The sequence below is a fragment of the Grammomys surdaster genome, unplaced genomic scaffold (genome assembly GCF_004785775.1).
Source record: "Grammomys surdaster isolate TR1022 unplaced genomic scaffold, NIH_TR_1.0 62, whole genome shotgun sequence".
NCBI classification, from domain to species: domain Eukaryota; kingdom Metazoa; phylum Chordata; class Mammalia; order Rodentia; family Muridae; genus Grammomys; species Grammomys surdaster.
This window is the reverse complement of record NW_021604564.1, coordinates 12,110,277-12,134,385: the sequence shown is the minus strand read 5'-3', so window position 1 is coordinate 12,134,385 and position 24,109 is coordinate 12,110,277. Positions and strand designations below refer to the sequence as shown.

The 24,109-nt window shown below is 44.6% G+C and overlaps 1 protein-coding gene across 5 annotated transcripts in view; it reads left to right on the top strand.

Annotated features, from left to right (window-relative positions):
* Fndc3b (fibronectin type III domain containing 3B) overlaps nucleotides 1-24,109 on the top strand; it is a 291,713-nt gene that overhangs the window by 262,139 nt on the left and 5,465 nt on the right. For all 5 annotated transcript variants that reach the window (XM_028763225.1, XM_028763232.1, XM_028763211.1 and 2 more), the window contains 3 exons: nucleotides 5,050-5,262; nucleotides 16,177-16,343; nucleotides 19,031-19,158. In XM_028763225.1, the coding sequence (XP_028619058.1) occupies nucleotides 5,050-5,262; nucleotides 16,177-16,343; nucleotides 19,031-19,158 (508 nt within the window). The remainder of the gene's footprint in view (nucleotides 1-5,049; nucleotides 5,263-16,176; nucleotides 16,344-19,030; nucleotides 19,159-24,109) is intronic.

Here is a 24,109-nt window from a genome sequence, read left to right as displayed (position 1 = left end):
GCTGTAGAGGTTTGGGGTGTAAGTAACTTTAATCATACTAGCTAAAACTTGGGCTTCTTAAGCCATTTTTTATTATTATAAGTGACCCCATCTCTAAAATGTTGTTTTGCTTTGCCTGCCGTATGCTGGGCAAGCAGAACATGCATCCTCAGCAGCCCGCTGCCTTCCTCTTGTGTATATTGAGGACTGCTGGGCTGTACAGAGCACTGTACGACAAAGGGCTTCCTGTGACGTGAGGTGAGATGCGCTCTGATAGACTGTAGGCCAGCAATGGCTGGAAACGCCTGGGCCTGGGCTATGGATGGCTCCTGTCCTAAATGAAGTGAAGAAATGATGTCTTGGACACTGAAAAACCTTCACATAAATCTTGTAGGGGAAAATGTCATTGTGTGGCTAGAAAGCTAGATTAATGTCTTCTTTCCTCTGAGAAGAGATAGGACAGTGCACCTTCACCACCGGCATGGCTTACTTTTCAGGGGTTTCCTCTCTCTGCTTCCAGAAGCATTTGTTGCACTTCAGGCCTGGGTGTGGAAATGCAGACAGCTGTTAATACTCTGAAGCATTACTAAGAGCTCCTGTAAGAAGCAAAGAAAAGTTTCAACCTTCATTGGTATTTTAGGTGACTTCTCCTCCTACAGTAGAAATAGAAAAAGTAAGGCCCTTCATGTTGCCTGATGGCCTTCGGTCATCTGCTAGGGATAAGTATCTGCTATACCCCGAACCTCATCTAGTTCCAGGTGTTAGGAATAAAGCTGCTTTGAGCATCTGTGGGAACTGTTGGCATTAATTTCTCTAAAGTAAATATCTGAGAGTGTGACAAATGTTTGATATATGTTTAGCTTTTTCAAGAAGCCGTGTAGCTCGTTCTTTCATTCATGCACACATTTTATATACATTCAAATGTACATAAGTATGCATAAATCTACAATTTATAGTGGTATCTTGGGATTTTTTAAGTCACATTTTTCAGATGACAAATATGGAGCATTTCCTTGCTTATCTATTAGCTGTATGTCTTCTTTGGTGTCTCTTCTAGTCTTCCATCTGGTTTGTATTAAGTTTGATAATACTTGTGCTCACTCTCTCTCTCACACTCTGTGTGGGTGTGGGGGGGTGGGGGGTGGATGGATGGGTGGATGCATGGGTGGATGGGTGGATGGATGGATAGATGGACAGATGAATGGATGGATGGATGGATGGATATATGGAGAGAGAGAAAATAGAGAGATTGAGGAAGTATGTGTGGTGCTGGGTTCTGAAGCCTGTCTTTCACCCTTCCTTTTGAGCTCTGATGAGGTCGCTGTATATTCTGAAGACAAATTTTGTGTCACATGGGCAGTGTGGAGTCTTCTCTCCCAGTCCCCAGCTCCTCTTCATCCTCTGAACATGGAAAATGGTTTTAATTTAAATACAACCCAGATTTTCCTTTTCTCTATTATCACAAACATGTCACATGTGAAAACCTTTCTTTTTCTAAGTTCTAGGTAATGGAAATGTTCTCCTGTGTTTTCTTCTACATTTAGATACCATTTTATATTCTACATTTAGATCTTTGGTCAATGTTTGACTACATTGGTTTTATTTTATTTTTTTAGGTGTGACATTTAAGTTGACATATTTACTTTTTTTCTCTTGACATCTAATTGCTCCCAGAACCATTTGTTGAAAAGACTATCCTTCCTCCCTTGAGTTGTCTTCACACTTTTGCCGCAAATCAATTGGCCATATTTGTGTAGGTCTATTTCTGGAGCCTCTTTTCTGTTCTGTTAGTCTCCCTGTCTGTCTCAATACCACACTGTCTTGGTTACTGTAGCTTTAGAGTAAGCCCTTGAGTCAGTGGTCCTGTAGTTACTGTAGCTTTATAGTAAGTTCTTGAGTCAGTGGTCCTGTGGTTACTGTAGCTTTATAGTAAGTTCTTGAGTCAGTGCTCCTGTGGTTACTGTAGATTTATAGTAAGCCCTTGAGTCCTGCCTTTCACATTTGTGTTGGCTAGTTTACTTCCTTTCCACATAACTTCTAGAATTAGCCTGTTTCTATCTTCTAAGAACCCTGCCAGGACTTTTTACTTTATTCTTTTATGTGTTTAATTTTGGAGACAAGAATTGTACACACTGTAACCCAGGCTGGCCTTGAATGCTCCATCTTCCTGCTTCAGCATCCCGAGTGAGGGGATTTTTAGTTACATTGTGTCTATAGGTCAGTCCTGGGAGAACTGACACTTTGTGAGCCCTCCCTTCTGTGTCTGTCTCTGTGTCTCTGTCTCAGAATGTTCTCTATAATATTTTCATCAGCATCTGGTGGATTCCTTTTTTTTTTCCTAGCTTTCTATACCTTTTGTCCTGAGTTCCAGTTGGTATGTCTAACAAATGCTGCTAAAGAGGAGGGTGGGAAGGCCAGGCATCCTTGCTGTAATCTGGCCTTGCTGATCCTTCTCTCAGTCTTAAAGGGAAAGTATGTCCTCTCCCACCACTGTCATGGAAGCCATGGACTTCTCGTTAGCTTCATACCATATCAAAGAGACTCCCTCCAGGTTTGCAGAGCATTTTGATTGGAAATAGAGCTTAGGTTGTATTATACACTTTGTCAATTGATATGATCATCTGCTTTTTCTTCTGTAGGCTGTAGACAAGGTAGGGACTAGAGAATTAGGGAGTAGAGAGAAGAGGTTTTCCACCCCATTCAGAGCCATACACACCCTGGAACTGGCCTTTCTCTGCAGCCCGTTCCACATGGAGACCGACTTCTAAACTTAGTTCAGCCCCTGGGATGAGAAAGGAGGCAAACAGAAAACTCACTGTTGGTCTGTGGGAGCTCCAATTCTAGACTTCCTGACATCTGCAGGACTTCATACTTCTCAGAGTCCAGAGGAGCTGTGTCCTCAAGATGAATGGGGCGGGGGAGGGGGAGTCTTGTGCTCTATCCTATGCAGAAGTTACTCTTCCTTTCCCGTAGTTACAGATACTTTCGGTTGACTTACATACTCTTTAAGTTTGGAGAATTTGGCTCATGTTTCAGTATTGTAGTACTTCTGTTATACCTTCTAATTAAGTATAAGCAATAAAAGCTACACTTGAGAATTACGTAAAAGTAACTAAATCATGGAAATATATAAAAATGATCTATAAATGTCTTTCCTTGGAGTGTATTATTCATTATAATCTGTTTTTTAAAAGCTATTTTGTGAATTCAAATCAAGTTTAATGAAACTTTCTGAGCTCCCAACATTACCCTTCTCAGTCACTCAGTGACTGTGAGTTCAGATTCCTGTGAACCTAGCCAGGAATCTAGAGAAAGGGCACCACTGAAGGGGCTGTAAGAAGTCATGAAGACACTGGAAGTCACAGACCTAAGTGGACTTAACACCAATGAAGCCATGGAGAACTGAGGTTAACTTGAGAACCCTGTTAATAAAGTGGAATTTTAGAGGATGCTTGTATTGTATACGAAAGAGGAGGAAGAGGAAGTAGGGAACTCTTCTGTGTAGAACATTAATGCAGAGGTGCCCCTGAAGTGGGTGGGTGTGGGTGAGCCACCATAGCACTCAGGGCAGAGAGGCATGCTGGGTCGGGAGTGCACAGCCAGCAAAGGGTTGTCCAGTGACTTTGAAGAGCTGTGGCTAATCAACAAACTGGGACTTAAAAGCAAAAGGGAGGCCGGGCAGTGGTGGTGCATGCCTTTAATCCCAGCACTTGGGAGGCAGAGGCAGGCGGATTTCTGAGTTCGAGGCCAGCCTGGTCTATAGAGTGAGTTCCAGGACAGCCAGGGCTACACAGAGAAACCCTGTCTCGAAAAAAAGAAGACGAAGAAGAAGACGAAGAAGAAGAGGAGGAGGAAGAGGAGGAGGAGGAGGAGGAGGAGGGAAGTAGGGATAGCATTCCCACTATGTAAGGTTATATGTATACATTTTAAATCTATTACATTTTAAATCCCTAGACCGTGGGGGATGGGGCAGGACTGATCTATCTTTACTACTTACAGTAAGCATCCAGTTAAGAGTTTCGTACACATCAGGATGGGTATGGCCCTCATGCCTCACTGGACAATGACAGGGGGACCGGAGCCATTGCAAGGTCCCCTTAAATTACTGGAGGTCAGGCCTCTATCCCCGCCTTCGCAAGATTAGAATCGCCACAGCCCTTCTATACTTAGAGAAGGGAGGAGATGTCAGGGGCAGTCCTGCTTACACACTGAAGGCCTAAAATCAGCCATAGGCCTAAAATCAGCAATAGGCCTGTCATACATGTATACTAACACCAAGTCTTGGGTCTCTGTGGAAAAACATTGAAACAGATGGCTATATGCTTTTGTAAACAGGCAGCTTTTGTGGAAATTTACCAGCCTCAGTAGTCATAGACCTTGTAAATAGGAAACCTTGGCAGATAATACCAACTTAGATAAGGACAAGTGAATCATAGGCAGAGTCATAGTGACCTGTCCCCTAAACCTTCACCCAGCCGATACCCTGTTCTGAAGATATCTGTATGCCCCCTGAACACCCACACTCCAGTGTCATCCCCTTCCCCACATCCTGCCTTTCTGTGTTTATAACCCCTGTGTGAATGAAATAGAGTTGAGAAAAAATAAATTATTTAATAAAAAAAAAGAGTTTCGTACACCTAAGTGACACCAGCAGGTGCTGTCTTAGCTCTGGCTAAGGACATGCAGAGTCACCAGTAAGGGGGGAGGGTAAATGTCCTGTTGAAGGATTGTTGGCAATTTCTTGTTCTTTTAATAGATTCTTTATGTATTGTTTAACTCCCAAACTGGCTTTGAGTTACTAGTCAGTGGCTAGACCAGAATGACCTTGTCTGAGTCCTTCAGTCACAAACTTATGTTTTTCCAGTTAAAATCCTAAGGAACATTTTCTAGTGCATGGAATTTCTGGGTTCAAGACTGAGTGTATATCCACCCTTCTGTACTGCCCAGTCCTTACTTGTTCTGCGCCAGCTTTGCCTTAGGGGCATATAGCAAATACTCCAGTGAATGTTCATTCTGAATGAAGAAACTTCAACTTCTTAAACCTGTACTCTTTTGTTTCCCCACCTCCAGGATCAGAATTCAGGCTATCAATGAAATTGGAGTTGGACCATTTAGTCAGTTCATTAAAGCAAAAACTCGGCCGTTACCTCCCTCACCCCCGAGGCTGGAGTGTGCTGCCTCCGGTCCGCAGAGCCTGAAGCTCAAGTGGGGAGACAGTAACTCCAAGACACATGCTGCTGAGGACATGGTGTACACGCTACAGTTGGAAGACAGGAACAAGAGGTGAGATGGGCGAGTCCATGCCTGGCATGTCCCCGCAGCCTTGGTATTCGTCCCATACGCTATCCCTCTAAACCCCTCGTCCTCCTTCTTCAAGGAAGGGACTGAGAGGGCTGACTCTTGCATTGTACCCAGCACAGTGCCCTCTGTCCTCCTTCTGGAGTTCCTAAGCATTTGAAAGACCCTGGTCTCCCTCGTGACAGTGGATGCATGTTTGTCCCTTTATAAAGTCAGATGATAGAGAGAAATTACCAAAACAGAAAATTGGCAGATTCAAGTCCCCACTGTATAATAACATTATGTTAGTCACAAGTGCAGAGGGAAATAGGACCCGGGAGAAATTGTGTCTCTTTAAATATTCAGTAACCATCAGGACAAACATGTTTACCAATCTGAAATCACCGTGGGTGATGTACAGATGGGGATTGTACTCTAACTGTGGGTGCTGGGATATCAAATTAACCAGAGCAAACAAGAGATTTGTTTCTTACAAGACTTCGTGCCCAGAAGACACTTGGTGATGTAGAAATTAAATCCACACTTTGACATCCTGTTTACTTAACCTAACTCTGTTTCCTCAGAAAATGGCCAATCAGATGACAAGAGCAAAACCTTTAGGAATAATTAGATGCTGAGCAGAAGTTTACAGTAACAGCATATTCTATTAGCAAAGGTCCTGATCAGAGTCAGGTTGAAGGGAGGATTATGGTAAAACCAAGGCAGTGGTCATCAATGACTAGGTATGTCCACCCTGTTGTCAGTATGACATGATGTTGGTATACAGACGTTTTAGGCCACATTCATAGATAGCTACTATGAGAGATATGCCTGGACTAGTCAGCATGTTTATGGAAACAAAACCAGTGCTACCACAGGGGGTTGCCCCTCTTATATCATTACCACATCTACCACATCATGTTCCAGTAAAGGGGGGGTCCTCCCCCCACATCTTGGTCTACTCTGCGAATGCAGAGGTTAATCAGAATTTACTGCAGGGGAGTTCTGTTGGCATTTGGTGGAGATGAAGATCAGAGAAATACCACGGAGAGGGTACCATAGCTATACACTGGGCTCCATGGAAACAGTATCACGGCCTATGACAACCAGCTAGGGACGGAGTGGATACTTGGCTGAGGAAGAACAACTAAACCAGGAGAGCCTGAGAATGCGAGGGGCTAGTACTGTCATGTGCATCTACTATACACAAGTGCCAGAGGGGGCACAGAGACACCTCCAGTGCCTCTCTCATCTTCTTAGAAAATCTAAGACATGTAAAGATGTTTAAGGATCCAGGACACCAGGATGTCTCCTTTGGCCTTTCTGTTTCATTCTGAGTCTCATTATACAGCCTGCCTACCCATTGTTAATGCCCCTGAGACTCTGGGAGACATGGAAACAGCACGGCCTCAGGTAACAACTTTAAGAGAAGTGGCCCTTCCTCATGCCTCTCTGGACAATGACAGGGGGACCGGAGCCATTACAAGGTCCCCTTCAATTACTGGAGGTCAGGCCTCTATCCCCACCTTCACAAGATTAGAATCGCCACAGCCCTTCTATACTTAGAGAAGGGAGGAGATGTCAGGGGCTTCCCTGCTTACACACTGAAGGCCTAAAATCAGCCATAGGCCTAAAATCAGCAATAGGCCTGTCATACATGTATGCTAACACCAAGTCTTGGGTCTCTGTGAAAAAACATTGAAACAGATGGCTATAAGCTAATGTAAACAGGCAGCTTTTGTGGAAATTTACAAGCCTGAGTAGCGGATAGTACCAACTTAGATAAGGACAAGTGAATCATAGGCAGAGTCATAGTGACCTGTCCGATGAACCTTCACCCAGCCGATACCGTGTTCTGAAAGATGTCTGTATTCCCCCTGAACACCCACACTCCAGTGTCATCCCTTTCCCCATGTCCTGCCTTTTTGCATTTATAACCCCTGTGTGAATAAGTAAAAATTATGATTTGACTTAAAAAATAAATAAAAATAAATTTAAAAAAAAAGAAGAAAAGAAAAGTGGCCCTTGACCTGAAGGATGGAGAACCATGCAAAGGACATGCTGGACCCTGAGGTAAAGGAGAATCTGAGGCTGCATCAAAGGTAGTCACTGAGACTAATGAAAGCAAGAAGTAGATCGGCACACTTCTACAGTGTTTCAAAGAGAGTGTGCACCTCAGTCCATCCAATGGAAATCCCTGAATTGTGAGGCTGCACTAGGTGTGGCACAGTGCCCTGTTCTGTGCAGCAAACAAGATGTGTTTGTTGTAGGTATTCTCAGGCGCTGCTAACACTAACCTCCCTGATACAAGATCGGGTGTGGGAGTTGGTGTGGAAACTGACAGCAGGATCTTCACACTCAGCCCAGTTAGCTCATCCCAGGGATGGTAGTGTCTTCGACTTCGTCTGCGCTCGGGTGCAGCATAACAAAATAATCACCTTCTTACATGAGTGCCACTTCTTAGTGGCCAAAAAGTCTTTTGGTGTCAGTGTTTGTTTTTAAAGGTGGAGAGTTGCAGCTGTTTTGTTGATATTGGAATGGAATTAAACACAATTTTCATAGAAAGAGGGGAAGGAAGGGGGGAAAACTCACATGGTATCAACTCATGGAAAATTCTAGAATATTGTGCCATGGGAGAAAAGTATTATGGGAGTTTAGACCATGAGCACCCAAGTCATAATTCTCCAAGGTTAGAGCTTGACTTTGACTGCCTAGGAAGACCAGATGTGGAGAAAACAGGACAGCAGGTGTCCTGCTGGGGACCAGAGATGGGGCTGAGAACATGAGGCAGTGGGGCTGCTCCTGACAGGTTGGCTGGAGATCAAGTGTCTGTTAGATGCAAAACCCCCCGATCCTGATGAGTATATTTCTTTGGATCTGTTCTCATTGGATCATTATTCGACCTGGAGGTTGTTCTCAGTCACAGAAGACTAAAAAGTACAAGTATCTGCGACAGCAAGAGTCATCATGCGAGTGACAGCCAGCACTGGGCATATTCCACGCATCTGCTTTCTCTTCCAGGCCTTAGCTTCTCTTAGAAACAGAAACAACCTCCCTTGGGAATATTTTCTAGTTCCCCCAAAATACAAAGCAAATAAAAGTTGATGCTCGCACCTTACTTGTCCAAGAACCTGGAGAGCCTGGGTAGCAAGTCTCCCTGTTTTTCTACAATTCTGTCTTGTTGAGACAGCCACCCAAGGGTATTTCATATGGAAAATTGTGTGGATGGTGGCCCATCATATTGAGAGCAGCTCCTCTGCCTGGAGCAGAGATTCTCTAGAAGAATTTGTACAAATGAGTGTGGCTGTCCTGAGACACCTACACACGACAGACAGAAAATAGTGCAGAATCTAGCAGTCCGTGCATGGTTGCTCCTGTGAGAGGAGCAGGGTGGGGAGAGCAAGGGGTAAAGGGATGCTGGGGCTCGCCTTGTTCATCAGATAAATCACTTGCCTAAATAGAACTGGCTATTTAAGAAATTTGACCATTAGGAACAATATTTTTTCTTAATTTTATGAGCTGGAGTCCAAATTTATCTTTTCTAAATTAAATTTGTCAATGCTCTCAGAAAGTTATTAAAGTGATGTGAGTCCTGAGCGTAATACATTCTTATTCTATTTGTGGAATAGTTTTCCTGGGATTTAACAGTATGAGGACAGCCTGACTTAAGTTTGAAGATGACCTTCCTGAGTGTCTGGAAGCAAGAGCTTATGAACAGCCCTTTGAATCCAAGCCTTTAACCTCAACTCTTGACTCACGATCAAGGAGAAAACTTGAATATGTCACACTCTTCCTTCTTTCCTTCCTTCCTTACTTCCTTCCTTCCTTTCTTCCTTTCTTTGTCTTTGAGATAGTTCCATATATCCCAAGTTGACCTTCAATCCACTCTGAAGCCAAGGACCCTAAACTTCTAATCCTCCTGCCTCAACCTCCCAAGAGCTGAGATTCTTGGCATGTATGCCGCACTTGGCTTTATGCAGTGCTGAGGAGGTGTAGACAAGAAAGCCCTTGAGCTCACTACCCAACAAGTCTACCATCATCAGGTCCCAGTGACAGGCCCTGTGGCTAAGAAAGAAGGTTGACAGCTATTTTGAGGACAGTGCCAGTGTTGACTTCCAGCGTCCACATAAGCCCACCCATACTTATACCAGCACGTACACACACACACACACACACACACACACACACACACACACGAAATGACCTAGGGATTCAAAACTATTTTTTTAAGCTTTGTGTAGGAAAATTGTGTGTCTTGAGAACAAGCAAAGTGCCAGGCACTAGGAACTTCCTTTACATTTAATTCTTTGATGAAAAGTGAATTATGCTGGTATATCTGCTCTGCCCCCTTCCCTCTCTCCCTCCCACCCTCCCTCCTTCCCCTCCTTCCCTTTCTTGTAAACAGAAGAAATCCTGAAAGTCAGCTTGGATCAAATCCTTGCCTCATAGTAAATTCGTCAAGAATTCAGGCAGCTCACCTGACTTCCTGTGTTAAATGTTGGTTTCCTCTCAGCCTCTTAGGACATGTACTTCCTGTGTATTCAGCCTTTGGTCTGCAAGATTCCTGGTCCATAGTCATGAAACAGCCTTACAGCAGCTTCATGTCTAGAGGACTAAGTCTACGTCTAGTGTTTGAATTATGATTATTCAACTAGCAGTTTGTTTTCTTGAATTACTACTGTGTGCTGGGCCTCATGAGGTACATGCTATATCTGCAAGAGCTGATCTTGCTGAGAAAATGAATTAACATTAAACAGCAAACAGACAGTACAAGAGATTTTAATTTCAATAGAAAATCGAAAATTAGATTAGTTTGGCCTTGCGGTGATTAGGTCTATTATTCTTAACAGATCCAACACAGAAGATCTGAATGGTTCTGGTTCTCATGCTATGCAAGAAAAATACCCACCCTAAGTAAACATTCTCATGAAGCCAAGTTAACCTAATACCCACATTAGAGAGGCGGGGTGGCTCGTAGGCTCCAGGTCATAGCGCTGTACTGACAATTCAGAGATGTATTTGTCTGTGTTTCTGGAATGAAATGTTGCTGGTTCTAATGAAATTGGAGCTGATGTTGAGCCCAGCCCCCACCCAGCTGTGTTCTTGGTAATTGTGCACGGTTTGGAAGCAGGAGGACCGTAAATTCCAGGAATGTGCTTATGGTTAATTTGTTGCTCAGGGTTTTGGTCAGCCAGTCAGTGTTTTTCAAAGCAAGGATCCAGAGTGGGCAGGGGAAGAGGTATCTAATGGAAAGAGTAATCACTGCTTGCTCTCCCTCGTCAGCCTTGTACCTCTGACACTTTCCCCGCAAGCCTCTGGGGGTGCTGGGAGCTTTGTGATGTTTCCAATGTTACTGCCTATTGACTTGTACTCAAAATAAAACAAAACACCTGTCTCTTTATGGCTCCAGGGTTTCTTTAAACTCCAGAAGAATGCATGGTCAGGAACTAAGGGGGCAAGGAGGGATAGAGCACCAGATGAACTGCCCCAGTGTTTCTCTGTTGCTCGGTCAAGTCCTGCTTCCGTTCTCAAAATGCATCGTTAGTTAAGTGATTGGCTGTGAGGTTCAGAGCTCAGTCTGTGTTCTCAGCATTCCTTTCCTTCATATCTCTGGTCTGAGCGATCGTCCTTGCTGAGTAAACGCTTATGTGCACTTCCTTCAGTCCCCACAGGCAGCTGCCGTCCTCGATGCCCATGTCAGGTCTCTGGCCTAAGCCAGAGACGTATGCCTAGGATGCTTCTTGCCTGAGTTTCCCAGTACACAGAGTGCATATAATGATTCCTGGAGCTCCAGTCCCAAATTAATAGGGGAAAAATATTTTAGGGACTTTTTAGTATTGATAGCTTGCTCAGCTTCGGGCCAAAATGCCTTGGAACAATCAAGGCTGAGCATGATACATGACTAACTTGAGATCTAATTGGACCCAGAGTAGAATTGATAATGGGCTTTTCCTCTGAATTAGCTTATAAATAAATAGAATAAAAATCAATACCATCAGTGCATTAAGACAAGGCCACTGCAGTAGACATGGTAAACATCTGGAAAACTCTGGTGCTTATATACTCAGAGGCAAGATTCAATCCACGTATTCGAAACCTATAGAAATCTGGGAAGTTTTGGACATCAGAGGACAATCTTAAAAATGGTGAGGGAGTGCTTCCTATGAATGTAAATTAATTTCTCTTGGAATATATCAATGTCTAAAATGTGTCTTCAACAATAAAATATAACCATAGGGTTTCTGTTCATTCATTCCTTTACTTATAAAAAGTTAGTTAGCACCAAGGCTAAAACGATGGCTCTTCAGTTAAAAGTACTGGCTCCTCTTCCGGAGGACCCAGGTTTGGTTTCCGCACCCGTACAGCAGGTTATAACCATTATAGTTCCAGTTCCAGAGGATCTGGTGCCCTCTTCTGGAGTCTGTTGCACATTCATTCATATGGGCAAACATAAATAAATCTGAAAAAAAGTTAAATTGACACCATTAAGTGTAATGAAATTTTATTTCTTTTTGTGGGGAAGTATGAAAGTCCAATTCATTAACCAAGAAAATTGTTACAGCCTATTTAATTCATAAGTCGAAAGACAGTACACAACCTGGAATAGAGGCAGGAGGCTAATTAACCCTTTCTTCCCCCCACCCCCAGCCCTCTGGAAGTAGCTTCTAGCACTGTTTATATAAACATGGGTGCTCGCTGATGTCAGCATCAGTGTAGAAAGTGGATCCCCTGCCTGGGTGTCCCTACGCAGTGCCATCTGTGACCACCTGCTTCTACAGAGTGGTAGGACTCTGTGTTCCTGGCACAACAACATGGCATTTGCTGTCCATGTTTTTAATATATTCTATTTCCAAACACCACTTGAGTGACATAGGAAGCGCGCACACGTACACACACACACACACACACACACACACACACATATACACACTCACCCTCCCTCCCTCCTTTCATGGAGCCCAGGAAAAGGAAGGAAAGGGGAAAGATGATGATCCAGTGTTAATCATACAGCTGTACCTGACCTGTGACCAGCTGTCGCTGCTGTGAACCATGTTTTGAAGGGTACCACTAAGGCCTTTTGTGAACTACAGGCCACGTTAGGTCAGCAGGTTACTCATGCTGCGTGGTTAATATCCATGAACTGTAGTTAGCTTAAAGATTACAGGAGCAGCAAGGCTCAATACAAACAAAACCCTTAACACTAAGTCTTGTTTTCTACAACGAATGTAAGATCGAAGTTATTCAGCGAATTCTTGGATAGTTCTTTCAAAGGAATATTGTTTTAAGAAAGTATTTTAAAGTAAACTATTTCTACATGATTTTCTTTTGCCCACCAATGATTTAAAGTAAAAGAATACATAAGTATGTAATATGACTGAATTTATTCCATCAGTTTTACTTGATGCAAGCATATCCCTCTCACAATGAATGTTCAAGTCTAGACACCAGCTAAAGAGTTTGGCTCTCCAGGGCTTTCCTGAGATTGTTTGGAGTCTGCTGGTTTGTCTTCACAGTGTGTTTTCTGTCCTGGAGTTTTCTGATTCTTTCATTTAGATTGTGTAAGAATTCCTGTCAAGTAAACACAATTTTTAGGACTGTTTAGAAGTTGAGCTTCTTGTCTGACTTGTTAAAATCCATGGCGAAGGTCACCAGTTCTGTGCTCAGGCTGAGGTTTCTGCGTGTCTCTGTGCTCCTGGGACTATCGTTCTCCCTCCCTGTATCTCTGGAGGACTGTAACAAACAGAATACACAAACATGTTTTATAGTCACAGAAATGGAGAGCTTTCTCAGAGTACTTTTTTGTAGTCTGTATTTGTAAGACTGTTTAGGTTCCCTATAAAATTGAGAAGGTGCAGAGATGTCCCTGGACTCCTTCCCCACATCTGAGCCTCTCCGTTTTCAGCCCACTGGATGGTTACAGTTGGCAGGCCACAAGGAGGTCTAGGTCAACTTTGGGTTCACTCTCACTGTTCTCACAGATCCCTAAGTTTGGACAATAAATGAGGACATATATTCACCAGTACACTCTCACAGAGGCACCCCATTGCCCTGAGCACAGATTGATGAGCTGTCTTTAAGTCCCTGGGACACTGGCAACTGCAAGTCCCACACACATGTGTTACCATGTAGCTGTTGTATTGCAGGAAGGACATTCAGGATCTGAGTGAGTTACTTACCTGAGGCCCCGTGCGTGTCAGGCATTCAATATGGCTGCTCAAGTTGAATGCTACCACAGTGTTACAGTGCCCCTGCCCACATTACCTGGCAGACCAAAGCATGAGGACGATTACAGCATTGCTGATGAAGCCTCATAGTCATCTCTGAGGCTAGTACAGTGTCCTGGCCCAGAGTTTCCTCTCCTCCCACATAGCCAGTTTTTTATTGAAAGCAGCAGAAGGCACCAAAAGCTGGCCTCTGGCACGCGGAGGTGGCACATGCACAGGAGCACACACAGTGATGACTAATACGGATGGACTGATTATTTCATAGCATAGCCAGCTTCAATACTTTCCAGACTCCCTCAAGCCCCACAGTAGCTCTGTAGGTTCCTCTTGCCTTATGCAAACGAGAAACTGGGGCACAGAGAGCCTACACAACTGGCTAGTGTGTCATAGCCCACGGGACCAGTTCTCAGCCTATACTAACTGGTTCTCTCAAGTCCTAGATCTTAGAGAAATAAAGCCATTTACCCCTTACAGTTTTCAAATTAAACCCTTAAAAAGTATCATTGGCTGTTATCATAGGAATATCATATTTTCAAAAATCAAAATTGAGAGGTAGGACTTTATAATGAGTTCATTTTCTGATTTCTGTTTTGATGCAGATGTGAACTAGAATGCCTTTGTTTGATGAGTTTAATTGTTGAAAATAGTAAAGGAATGTGATACCAGACATGAACAAATACACGTACCAAGTTCTTTTGCCACGGGTCTTCCTCACACCATACACCACAGTCCCCTCCACCACAGTCCCCTCCGCAGTCCCTTGTGCCCACCTCTTTCTCTTTTGAGAGTAAGAAACTTATGGACTGCAGTGTGGACTGAGGGAAGTGGGGACTTTCCATGAACACACAGGCCTGCTGTATGTGGCTGTGACATCTCCATGTGACTGTACCTCCCCTACTGAGAAGGAGGAAAGTTCTCAGAAAGCATTGGCCGCTACATCTTGCTTCGTTAATCTGGCCTCCTGACCTTAGACCTGTGTGTCCCTCTCATGACTCACATCCCCAGGGTACAGGACACATTTCCTTCTTTAGTTGGCCCTTGTGTGTGACACTAATACTGTTGATGTTGGGCTGTTTTGCCCTGAACCCTTGGCATTTTTGTTCCCCCTGCCAGGCTATCCCCACTTCACTCGGGCAAGCCTGGGCCGTGTCCACCATTTTTGCCTCCCCTCACGAACTGCTCTGTAGCTTGCTAAATGCACACCATAGGAACTAGTTGCCACCTAGTCCACCCATTTTCATATACAGTTTAAAACTAAGAAGGAGAAGCCTCCTGCTCCCTTACCCTCTGTGGGGATAGAGACCAGACGCGGCAGTGGCTTTCACTGAACCAAGCCCACTGAGATGTCTCGATGCCAGAGGAGACAATGTGCTGATCAAGGCCGGCCAGACGTGTGGCCAGAAGTATGTTGGGTTTGGAGTTATGAAGAGGGAGCGTTAGCCTCTCTCCTGACATTCTCGGCTTCTACTACGATTTGTGGAACCAGATCTCAGCTTCCTATCCCAGGGGCCCGATGTCCCCAGCTGGCCTCTTATGGCACCCAGATTCTGCCATCAATGCCAGCAAGATGCTTCAACATCATACCTGCAGCACTCCAGGCTCAGAGCTTCAAAAATCTCCTCACTCTGAAGTCACTTCTTCTCCACTAATTCAGCTCTTCTCATACATGTGGGCAGCGCTGTCTCAGAACCTAAGTCAGTAGAGAAATTGGCTAGCGACACATTTGTCCATCTGCCATCACCATTAGCCATTTCGGCAATGCTTTTTTATAAGTTGGAGCGCCAGTTAAGTACACTGCTACAACAGAGCGCAAGAAACAGGACAAGTGTAGAAACAGCGTTTGGATGTACGTGAGAATCGTCCGCACGCTGCTTGCTCAGTTTGGATCGTAGTGTGAAATCGCATCCCTACATTTGCCTCAGTAAATTTCTAAGTGGGTTTGAGTGCCTCGGCCTAGGTATATAATTGAACATTGGCACAAATATGAATCAAACCTATTGTCTAAGGGCAATGCTGTCCTTGGAGTATGGCAGGGCTGGAAACAGTTCTCTAAACTCTTAAAAGCTGAATTTGCTGGCACCATAATAGAGATTTAAGAGCATCACTTTTTAAGCCATGACTTCCATCTGTGATACAATTAAGGGCAATTACTCCCGCTGGCGAGTTTAGCCCAGGTGAGCTGAGTTAATAAGTAGCCGCTTGCCTCTACATTAGCTGAGTGTCTTCATTAGAGCAATAATGTGTCGAGCGTGCTAAGCAGGTTGCCATGGTTATTTGTGGGTTTCAACCTGGACTCTGGCTTTCCTTGAAATTAACGATGTTCGGCCTTCAGTAAAAGACACTTTCTCCTGAAGCAAAACACACAGAACATTAAGTGGACCTGCCAGGGCTTAAGAACTCAGTTACTAAGGTTTTAGAGGGCCTGGACGCTATACAGTGATGTAGACTGATGGGTTTTCTCTTCAGTCTATCTGTATCTCACTACCCCACCCTCCCACGTCCACGGAGTTGTCGCTGCCCTCCAGAACTCTGTACTCTCAAGGAGTAGTCCTTGAACAACATAACATAGCAACTGGGTACTTCAGATGGCAGGAAGCACTCATCAAGTTAGCCCCAATATTTCTTCGAGTTTACGTCATAATTTATCACCAAGAGAAACTCAGACGGTTAATGGATTCTGCTCCTTTCTCCCTAGGTTTATCTCAATCTACCGAGGACCCAGCCACACCTACAAGGTCCAGAGACTGACAGAGTTTACCTGCTACTCCTTCAGGATCCAGGCAACGAGCGAGGCAGGGGAGGGGCCTTTCTCAGAAACCTACACCTTCAGCACAACCAAAAGCGTCCCTCCCACCCTCAAAGGTGTGTAGAAACAGACCCTGCTGCATGGCCCAGGGGGAGTGAAGATGCACTAAGTCTACAAGAAGAAACCCAGTTCTCACCATAAATGCAGCTCTCATACTTCTAATAGCAAGATGAAATCAAAATTTCTCAAAAAGGAAAACTGGGTAGTAGGCTATCTGGAATAAATGCCAGATATGGGCCATTGTATTCTATATAAATGTTTGTTATAAAAAAATTATAGTAATAAGATATCCTCATCCCCAAGTATAATAGACAAAAGAGCTGATAGGAGCAGCGACTTCTGTGTTAGCAGTGAGTAGGGTCTGCTTTAAGATAGACTGTCAAACTGGCTCCCATGTCTCCTTCCCTAACGGCACTCGGAGGGTGGCATTCATCTCTGGCTGGCTTCAGTGCCTGGAAATTAGAGGCCAATTCGGGCAACATTAGCACTGCCCTATGGGGGCACACCCTTCCCATGGAGGACGCTGTTGGAAACCCATGGCAGCAGCCATCCAAGTCCCTCCCGAAGTTTTCAAGGCCTCCCGGTTTTCTTTTAGAGGACTCAGGTCCTGCAGAAGCCTCAGAGCAACAGATATTTAAATCAAGGAGGGTCTCCAGAGCCACTCTTTCTGGGGCCAGCCCTCTAAGCCTGCCATGTCTATAGTCACAGAGCTAGGCAGGCCTCAGACGTGCATGGTGGGGCTGGTAGTGACAGAAGCTTGCACTTGTGCTCCTGAGTCTTCTCCACTTAGAAGCCATACTCTCACACAGGTCCCTGGAACTTCTCCTCAGACAAAGCAGCATTGTCTTATCCAGCCAGTGCCCAAAATGATCCTGCTGTTGATGTGGGGTATGGTGTGTGTGTGTGTGTGTGTGTGTGTGTGTGTGTGTGTGTGTGTGTATGTGTGTGTGTGTTGGGCAGGGGGCTGTAACTCAGTATGGAGAAGGTCCTCTGTGTTTACCCTAAGGGCAGCTTCCATATGAAGTAGTTGAGGCCCCCTATGTCCAGAGCATAGTGTCAGTTACAGGAAATAATGGGTCACCAAAACATAGGTCCTGTCTGGCTCCATATCTGCCAGGTTTGGAGTAGCTCATTCCAGGGCTACTTCAAGATGTGCCTTCATCCTGCTCCTCTGCCCCAGAGGCACCTTAGCCACTTCTCTGTGTGACATGTGCTGTGTTAGCAGTAAATTCCCAGCCCTTGGATGCACCTTTACCTCCAGGCTTTAGAGGAGAGAACCTGAGTGTGCTGTGCTTTATTGGGGAGAGGGGGTGCCTAGCAGGTGTTCTGCAGGCTGCTGCCGCCAGCCTTGCATCTGTTTGACATTGGGAGAGCTAAGTTTAACTCTCAGAGTGATCTTTAGCAAGAGTCACTCTACAGAAGCTTGAGTAGCACAGGGATTCATAGTGCTTTTGCCTGATGGGGGCAGGGTCCTCAAACACATGACCAGGCTCTGGCTCCTACAGTCAGGAAATTGCTGCTTCTGCTGGAGATCTGCTTAGTCTGGTGAGATTCCTTATTTAGTTTTCCATAAATTGCTTGTAGTTTTAGCTGAGTAATTCCAATATAGGCTCTTTTTCAAAAAAAAAAAAAGTTTTGTTTTTTGGAAATAATACCATGTCTTACAGAACGGCAAGTAGAAATGGCTGCCTTTAAAATAACTGCATATGATTAGAAATTAAAGTTGAAGTGGGTTAGAAGAGAGGAAATGGACATCCTAGGTACGAAACAGAAAAATAGGAGCTCTTGATCTAGGCTGTAAATCGGACATAGCCTGTGAGAAATTCCTTCTTACAATGTGTAGCGTTTTAATGGCCCAGGATGCAGCTCACTGGCAGAGTGCTTGCCTGACACAGGTTTGATCTCCAGGCCACACACATGGGGGAGGGAATTGATTTTAAGTACAAACTACAGACTAATTTAGCTTCAGATATGAGAGCCAGAGCCAATAGATGAGTAAGCTAAGATATCAGTGCAGGGTGACATTTTTAAACCCTCGGTGCTGCCTGTTGTCTGGGTCTTGGTGCCTCCTGTGTTAGCCAGTCACATGTTCAGTTTCCTGCCCTGACCATCCTGTATTGTATTTTCTTCTCCTTTTACCATTGTGTTAGCATCCTTGGAAACAGACTTGATCTTTATTTCCACACCCAGAAAGTACCTAGTATATGGAAAGTGCCCTAAACCTTGTGGAAGATGATCAGCAACCTTAGGAGATGGATGGGTGGGTGGGTGGGTGGGTGGATGGATGGACATATAGATAGATGAACAGACACATGGGTGGGTAGGTGGATAGATGGATGGGTAGGTGGGTGTATGGTTGGGTGGGTGGGTGAACGGACAGACGAACGGGTGGGTAGATGGGTGGATACATGGATGGGTAGGTGGGTGGATGGGTGGGTAGTGGGTGGATGGGTGGGTGGATGGGTGGGTGGTAGGTGGGTGGGTGGATGGATGAGTGATCTGTGACCCAAGCTACCTACTCGTTAATGAGCTAGTGAGAAGATGAGCCATGAATAGAATGAATGGGTTTTCTGGGCCTTTCTTGATGGTTACTGAGCAGGGTTAACGGGAAGCTGGACAAGTAAAGTTCCCTCTCAGGCTGGAGCCTGTCGTGCTCTCCCTGGGTCTCATTAACAGTGTTAGAGTACAGACTGCTGATGCAGAGTTTGGATTCTGAGCATGAGTGTGTGGTTTGGTGTTGCAGCACCTCGAGTGACACAGTTAGAAGGAAATTCCTGTGAAATCTTCTGGGAGACGGTACCACCGATGAAAGGCGACCCTGTGAACTACATTCTGCAGGTGCTGGTTGGAAGAGAATCCGAGTACAAGCAGGTAAGGACCAGTGTCTGCCCATGTGTGGCTCCCAAGCATCAGGCTGCTTGCCTCAAGCGCAGCCGTGAGCGATGGGGTAAGCTACATACTTGTGAGTTAGCCCATCAGCCCGTCAGCCAGCCAGTGGTTGATTAGTTAGCCCATCAGCCCGTCAGCCAGCCAGTGGTCGAAGTAGCCTGACACCAGTTCACATCATTTACCTTTTGTTTCCATTGCTGGGCTTCTTCCTAGCTTATCAGTTCCCAAGCATAAACTTGTAAAGAATTTCAAGTGGTATATTTGTGTTTAATGGTGTCAAATCTGCCGGCACCAGTCTTTGTAGGATTGAAAAAGGAAGTAACCCCAGAGAAGGCCTCTTAGCCTAGCCTTGAAGTCCTGTGTTCTCTCTGCCTTTGTTACAGAAGTGACAATGGACAACGGGGGGATAAGGAGGGTGACCAGAAGACTCTAAGGCCAGGGACTCAGAAGCTTTGCATCCCTTCCTGTCACCCTTTAATGTACATACTTATTCACTGCAGACCCAGTAGAGTACAGATCCTGAGTTAAGATGGTTGGATGGAGACTCAGCCTCCATGTGTCTCCATGGAGACACACCCATCCATGTGTCAAGATCACAGTTAAACCTACTGAAGAGAAGACACCATTCTAGTACAGTCAATAATGGACTTGGTTATAACTATTTTCACACATCTTGATCCTTAATTTCTTCCGGGGTAACCCCCTATCAGGTCACTGATTTTAACAGGTTCAGAGACTGTAGGGTTTCGGTGATGTCCCTTGGAACATATATCAACTGCTCATTGAAATCAGGACACAAGGCTTCATTCCATCAGGAAAGCGAGGCCCATTCCCTTGGCACTCCTCGTAACCCATTTGTATTGAACTCAGAATGGTGAAGATCAATGTCACCTGTCCTGGGAAACGTTGGCATTGTTGGCTTTTAGCCTTTGAATCTTCAAATACACGCAAGAGAAGAAAATCTGATTTAGAGTTTTACTCAAACTTCTTGCTGATGTTTTATGTAATAATTTTTAAAATACTTGCAAACAAAATATGCCTAAAATATTAAGAAGCTAGTGGATATTTTAATATATTTTGTTAATATGCGCATCAGATAATGACTGGGTTATTTTAACCCATCTCACAAAAACTTGATCTTCAATCTGACATCTGCCTGTATTGATTCCCGTGAACAGATGATGTCACCAAAACCTCCACCATTCATTCTCCTGGCACGGGAACAAAGGCCTCGGGCTCCCTCACATTCCTGTCTCATTCTGATCCTATTACCCTCTCTGAGTTAGTCATTCCAGGAGCCATTGCTCGGCTTATCAGAGAAGCATTCTCCAACTAGATTCAGGTACAGGCCTCACCCGTCCCACCGTGGCCGGCCAGAACACGGCTCGCTTTCTTATTTAATACTTAATGGTGGTTCATTTCTCAACAGGACATCTACCACATGTTCGTCAATGTGTTCTTAAAACCTTTTGTTCCATGTACTATTCTTTTCCACCTGTTCTTGGAAAAATGTTCTGCTTCTCAAAGCGCAGTGAGTGCTGCCTCGTAGAGACAGGGGCAGCATGATGTGCTCAGTCTCTGTACGTGTCCACCAGTGTCAAAATGAGAACGAATCTACGCGGTGTGTTCGATCTTATCAGAGTAGCCTTTGAACCCCCTGTTTACTGCTACATATTTAGACCCATACTAAGTACTGATATAATCATATTTGCTCTAGATTACTTTCTTACAATAAATGGCTATAGACAGTTGTTTATCATCAAGAACAGAACATCCTAGGGCAGGCTTCGTAAACAGAGATTCCACATATTTCCCACATTTACCAAGAAATGGGTAAGGACAGGAGTAGCATATGAGAAGCCACAGTTGACACGGCTCGTAAGGTACAGTTTGTCCTGGGTCTGGGGTGTTCTGTCATTTTTCTTTTTTTCTGTTTCCTTTCTCTGTGCAGCAAGCATTAACTTGAATGCGATGCTTTGAGAATTGCTGTTCCCTGTCCTGACGTGAGATAGGGAATGAAGGCTGTTTGGGTAATGTGCGGGGATAATAGGCAACAGGCTCTGAATTCTTAGCGTCAAAGCCAAGGCAAATGGGAAGCAATTGTTACCATGCAGCAGCCACGTCAGAGCCAGGGCCCTAAGTGCCGCTGCTTACACCTCCATGACAGTGCTTACACCTCCGTCACAGGGTCCGAGTGATAGCACTTCAGTGACGCTGGTTTACTTTTCTGAGACTGGCACAGAGTTCAGCACTCAGTAAGTGCTGCTTGCATACATGGAGGAGGCGGGTTCTAGAGGCTGGGTAATTTATACTTGCACGATGAATTAGTTCAGGATGGAAAGAAGGTGGTATACCACTAGATGGGCAGGCCCAGTTCCTTTCCTCAGCACCTACTCAAGCTGGTTTTAGTTCTAGCTTTCCTTTGATTCAGGTTTCCTTTGTTCTCACTGTGGAACAAGCAGCCTGTTTTAATAATTACACAGGCATCTATTAACTAAGAACTAAATCCTTACCAACTCTTCACTCTACATTCAAATGGGTGTATACATCTGTCTTTTCTGCTCCTTAATGAACCTTCCAAGGTCAAACTGTTTTTCAAAATTTTTCAGTTTTTTCAAATGGCATAACTGCAAACCATTGTTGAAAGGGTGAAAACTGGGGCCTGGAGAGTTGGCTCAGAGGTTAAGAGCACTGACTTCTCTTCCTAGAGGCCCCTGAGTTCAGTTCCCAGCCACCACATGGTGGCTCACAACCATCTGTATCGGGATCTAACACCCTCTTCTGGTGTGTCTCAAGACAGCTACTACTGTATACTTTTAAATACATAAATAATTCTTTAAAAAAAAAAACACTGAAGACAGGAATAGAGTTGACAAATTACAAGAAAACATTTTCTACTAACTGTTGCTCATATTTATTGCAGTTAGGAAACCTTTACCACGTGGAGACAATCTTTATTGTCGGCATGTCTATAAATTTGTCTATCTAGTATCCTCAGAATATAGTACTGGGATGAATATCGACCCTTCGTATTATCACACAGGGCATTGTGAGGAAGGGGCTTCTGTTGGTTACACTAGTTGAAAGTTGTTTTTAAAGCACATTGTAGAGCCAGTATATGTCTCAATGGCTTTGAACACATAACAGAGAAGCTGCTTTAATTAGTCACTTACCACATTTCAAATCCAAAACAAAACAAATCAAAATAGAAATCTTTCAGTGCTGTCATTTATTTTACTAATTTTTAAGTTTATAGTTCCTTTTTAGTGTCTCATGAAGAAAAATTCTTGCATAAGCGATTGCTTAAAGTTTCCTATGAACTGAATGTGTGCTCGATTTCCTGGAGTGCAGGCATAGGGCCCTGGCTCAGTGCTGCACTTGTAGTAGCTCTGAATATGGAGGCACCTCAGCCTTCAGCACTGTTGCTAGGCCTGCTGAGAGGGAGGAGTCCACACCCTGGGCAGAGATCAGCAGTGTATTCCCAGCACCCTTGCTGGGCCACATCCACTTTAGTAGCACAGAGTTTACCTACCACTGCTACCTCCACAGGAGAGGCCTACAGGTTAGCACATCACACCTGAGCCATGGGATGTCCAAGGACACACCTGCCTCCCATGCACCAAGGATTTGGGAGAATTAATTCAGTTTGCCAAGCCTCAGTTAATAACCTGGCAACTCAGATTGCCGAGTCTTGCCCTCACACCCATCCAGTCATGAGAGGGAAGTATGTGGTTGTACTGTGAGTGTGGGGCAAAATGGCAAAGGTGTTCACACAAGCCTACAGCAGTCCAGCATGCACTATTGTTCAAGGGATTTCAGCTATGCGACTTGTTCCTCAGGAGTAACACTCTTGGATTCCTCGATTGGTTATCTGAGTATTACTTTATGGCCTCCTATTCAGAGTAAACATTTCAAAATGAGTTTAAAATATAGCACCAAATCAAGAACAAAAATAACCTTTGGTAAAAAAAAAAATATTTTCACATGTATACTTCTTTTTACAATATTATGATTGGTGACTTCAATAAGAAAATCTTAAATGGAGTGCTGCCTCTCAAATTGAGTTGAGGCAAGAGAAGAGGCCCATAATGGGGGCCCTGTCAGAATGACAGAGAACAAAGGGATGTGAGACGATGCTCGCCAGTGCCACCTGTGTGGTGTCCCAAAACCCCTTGGGAAATCACCCTGCACAGTCACAGCCCGAGGCCCTGGTGGCTTTGTGGCAGCTAATAAGAGAGCTCACAGACATTCGAACACCAGGTCAGTGTCTTTGAGCTTTCCCTCAGTGAATGGCTGCAAGTGCTGCAGGCCAGATCCCCTAAGGTTCCCAATAATAAGTGGAGTGGCTGTCCCTCAAGAAGATTGGGGGAGACACAAGGTCACTCAGGAAGGGGTCTGCTAATGTCCCTTTATAAGTCACTCATTAGGCAACCCTCCCCTGTCTTGTTTTTGTTGCAGCGACCTAGCCCCTACCCTCCCACCCCTACCCTCACCCCCATCTGTCCTAATGTAAACCATAAATTTTCATATAATTTTAATGTATTAAGAATCAGTACCATAAGAATGGATCTCCACAAAGCCTCCTTCCTCAGCTCCCTTTAGTCTGCTCTTAGCCCCTGTTAATTTGAAGCATGATCATTTCTAAGTAAATTCAGATTTTCAAATCCCTGTAATCTAAGTATCTTAGTTAGGGTTTCTCTTGCTGAGATGAAACACCATGACCAGAAAAGCAAGTTAGGGAGGAAAGGGTTTATTTGGCTTACACTTCCATATTGCTGTTCATCATCAAAGGAAGTCAGGATGAGAGCCCACACAGGGCAGGAACCTGGAGGCAGGAGCTGATGCAGAGGCCATGGGGGGCAGGAGCTGATGCAGAAGCCATGGGGGGCAGGAGCTGATGCAGAAGCCATGGGGGGCAGGAGCTGATGCAGAG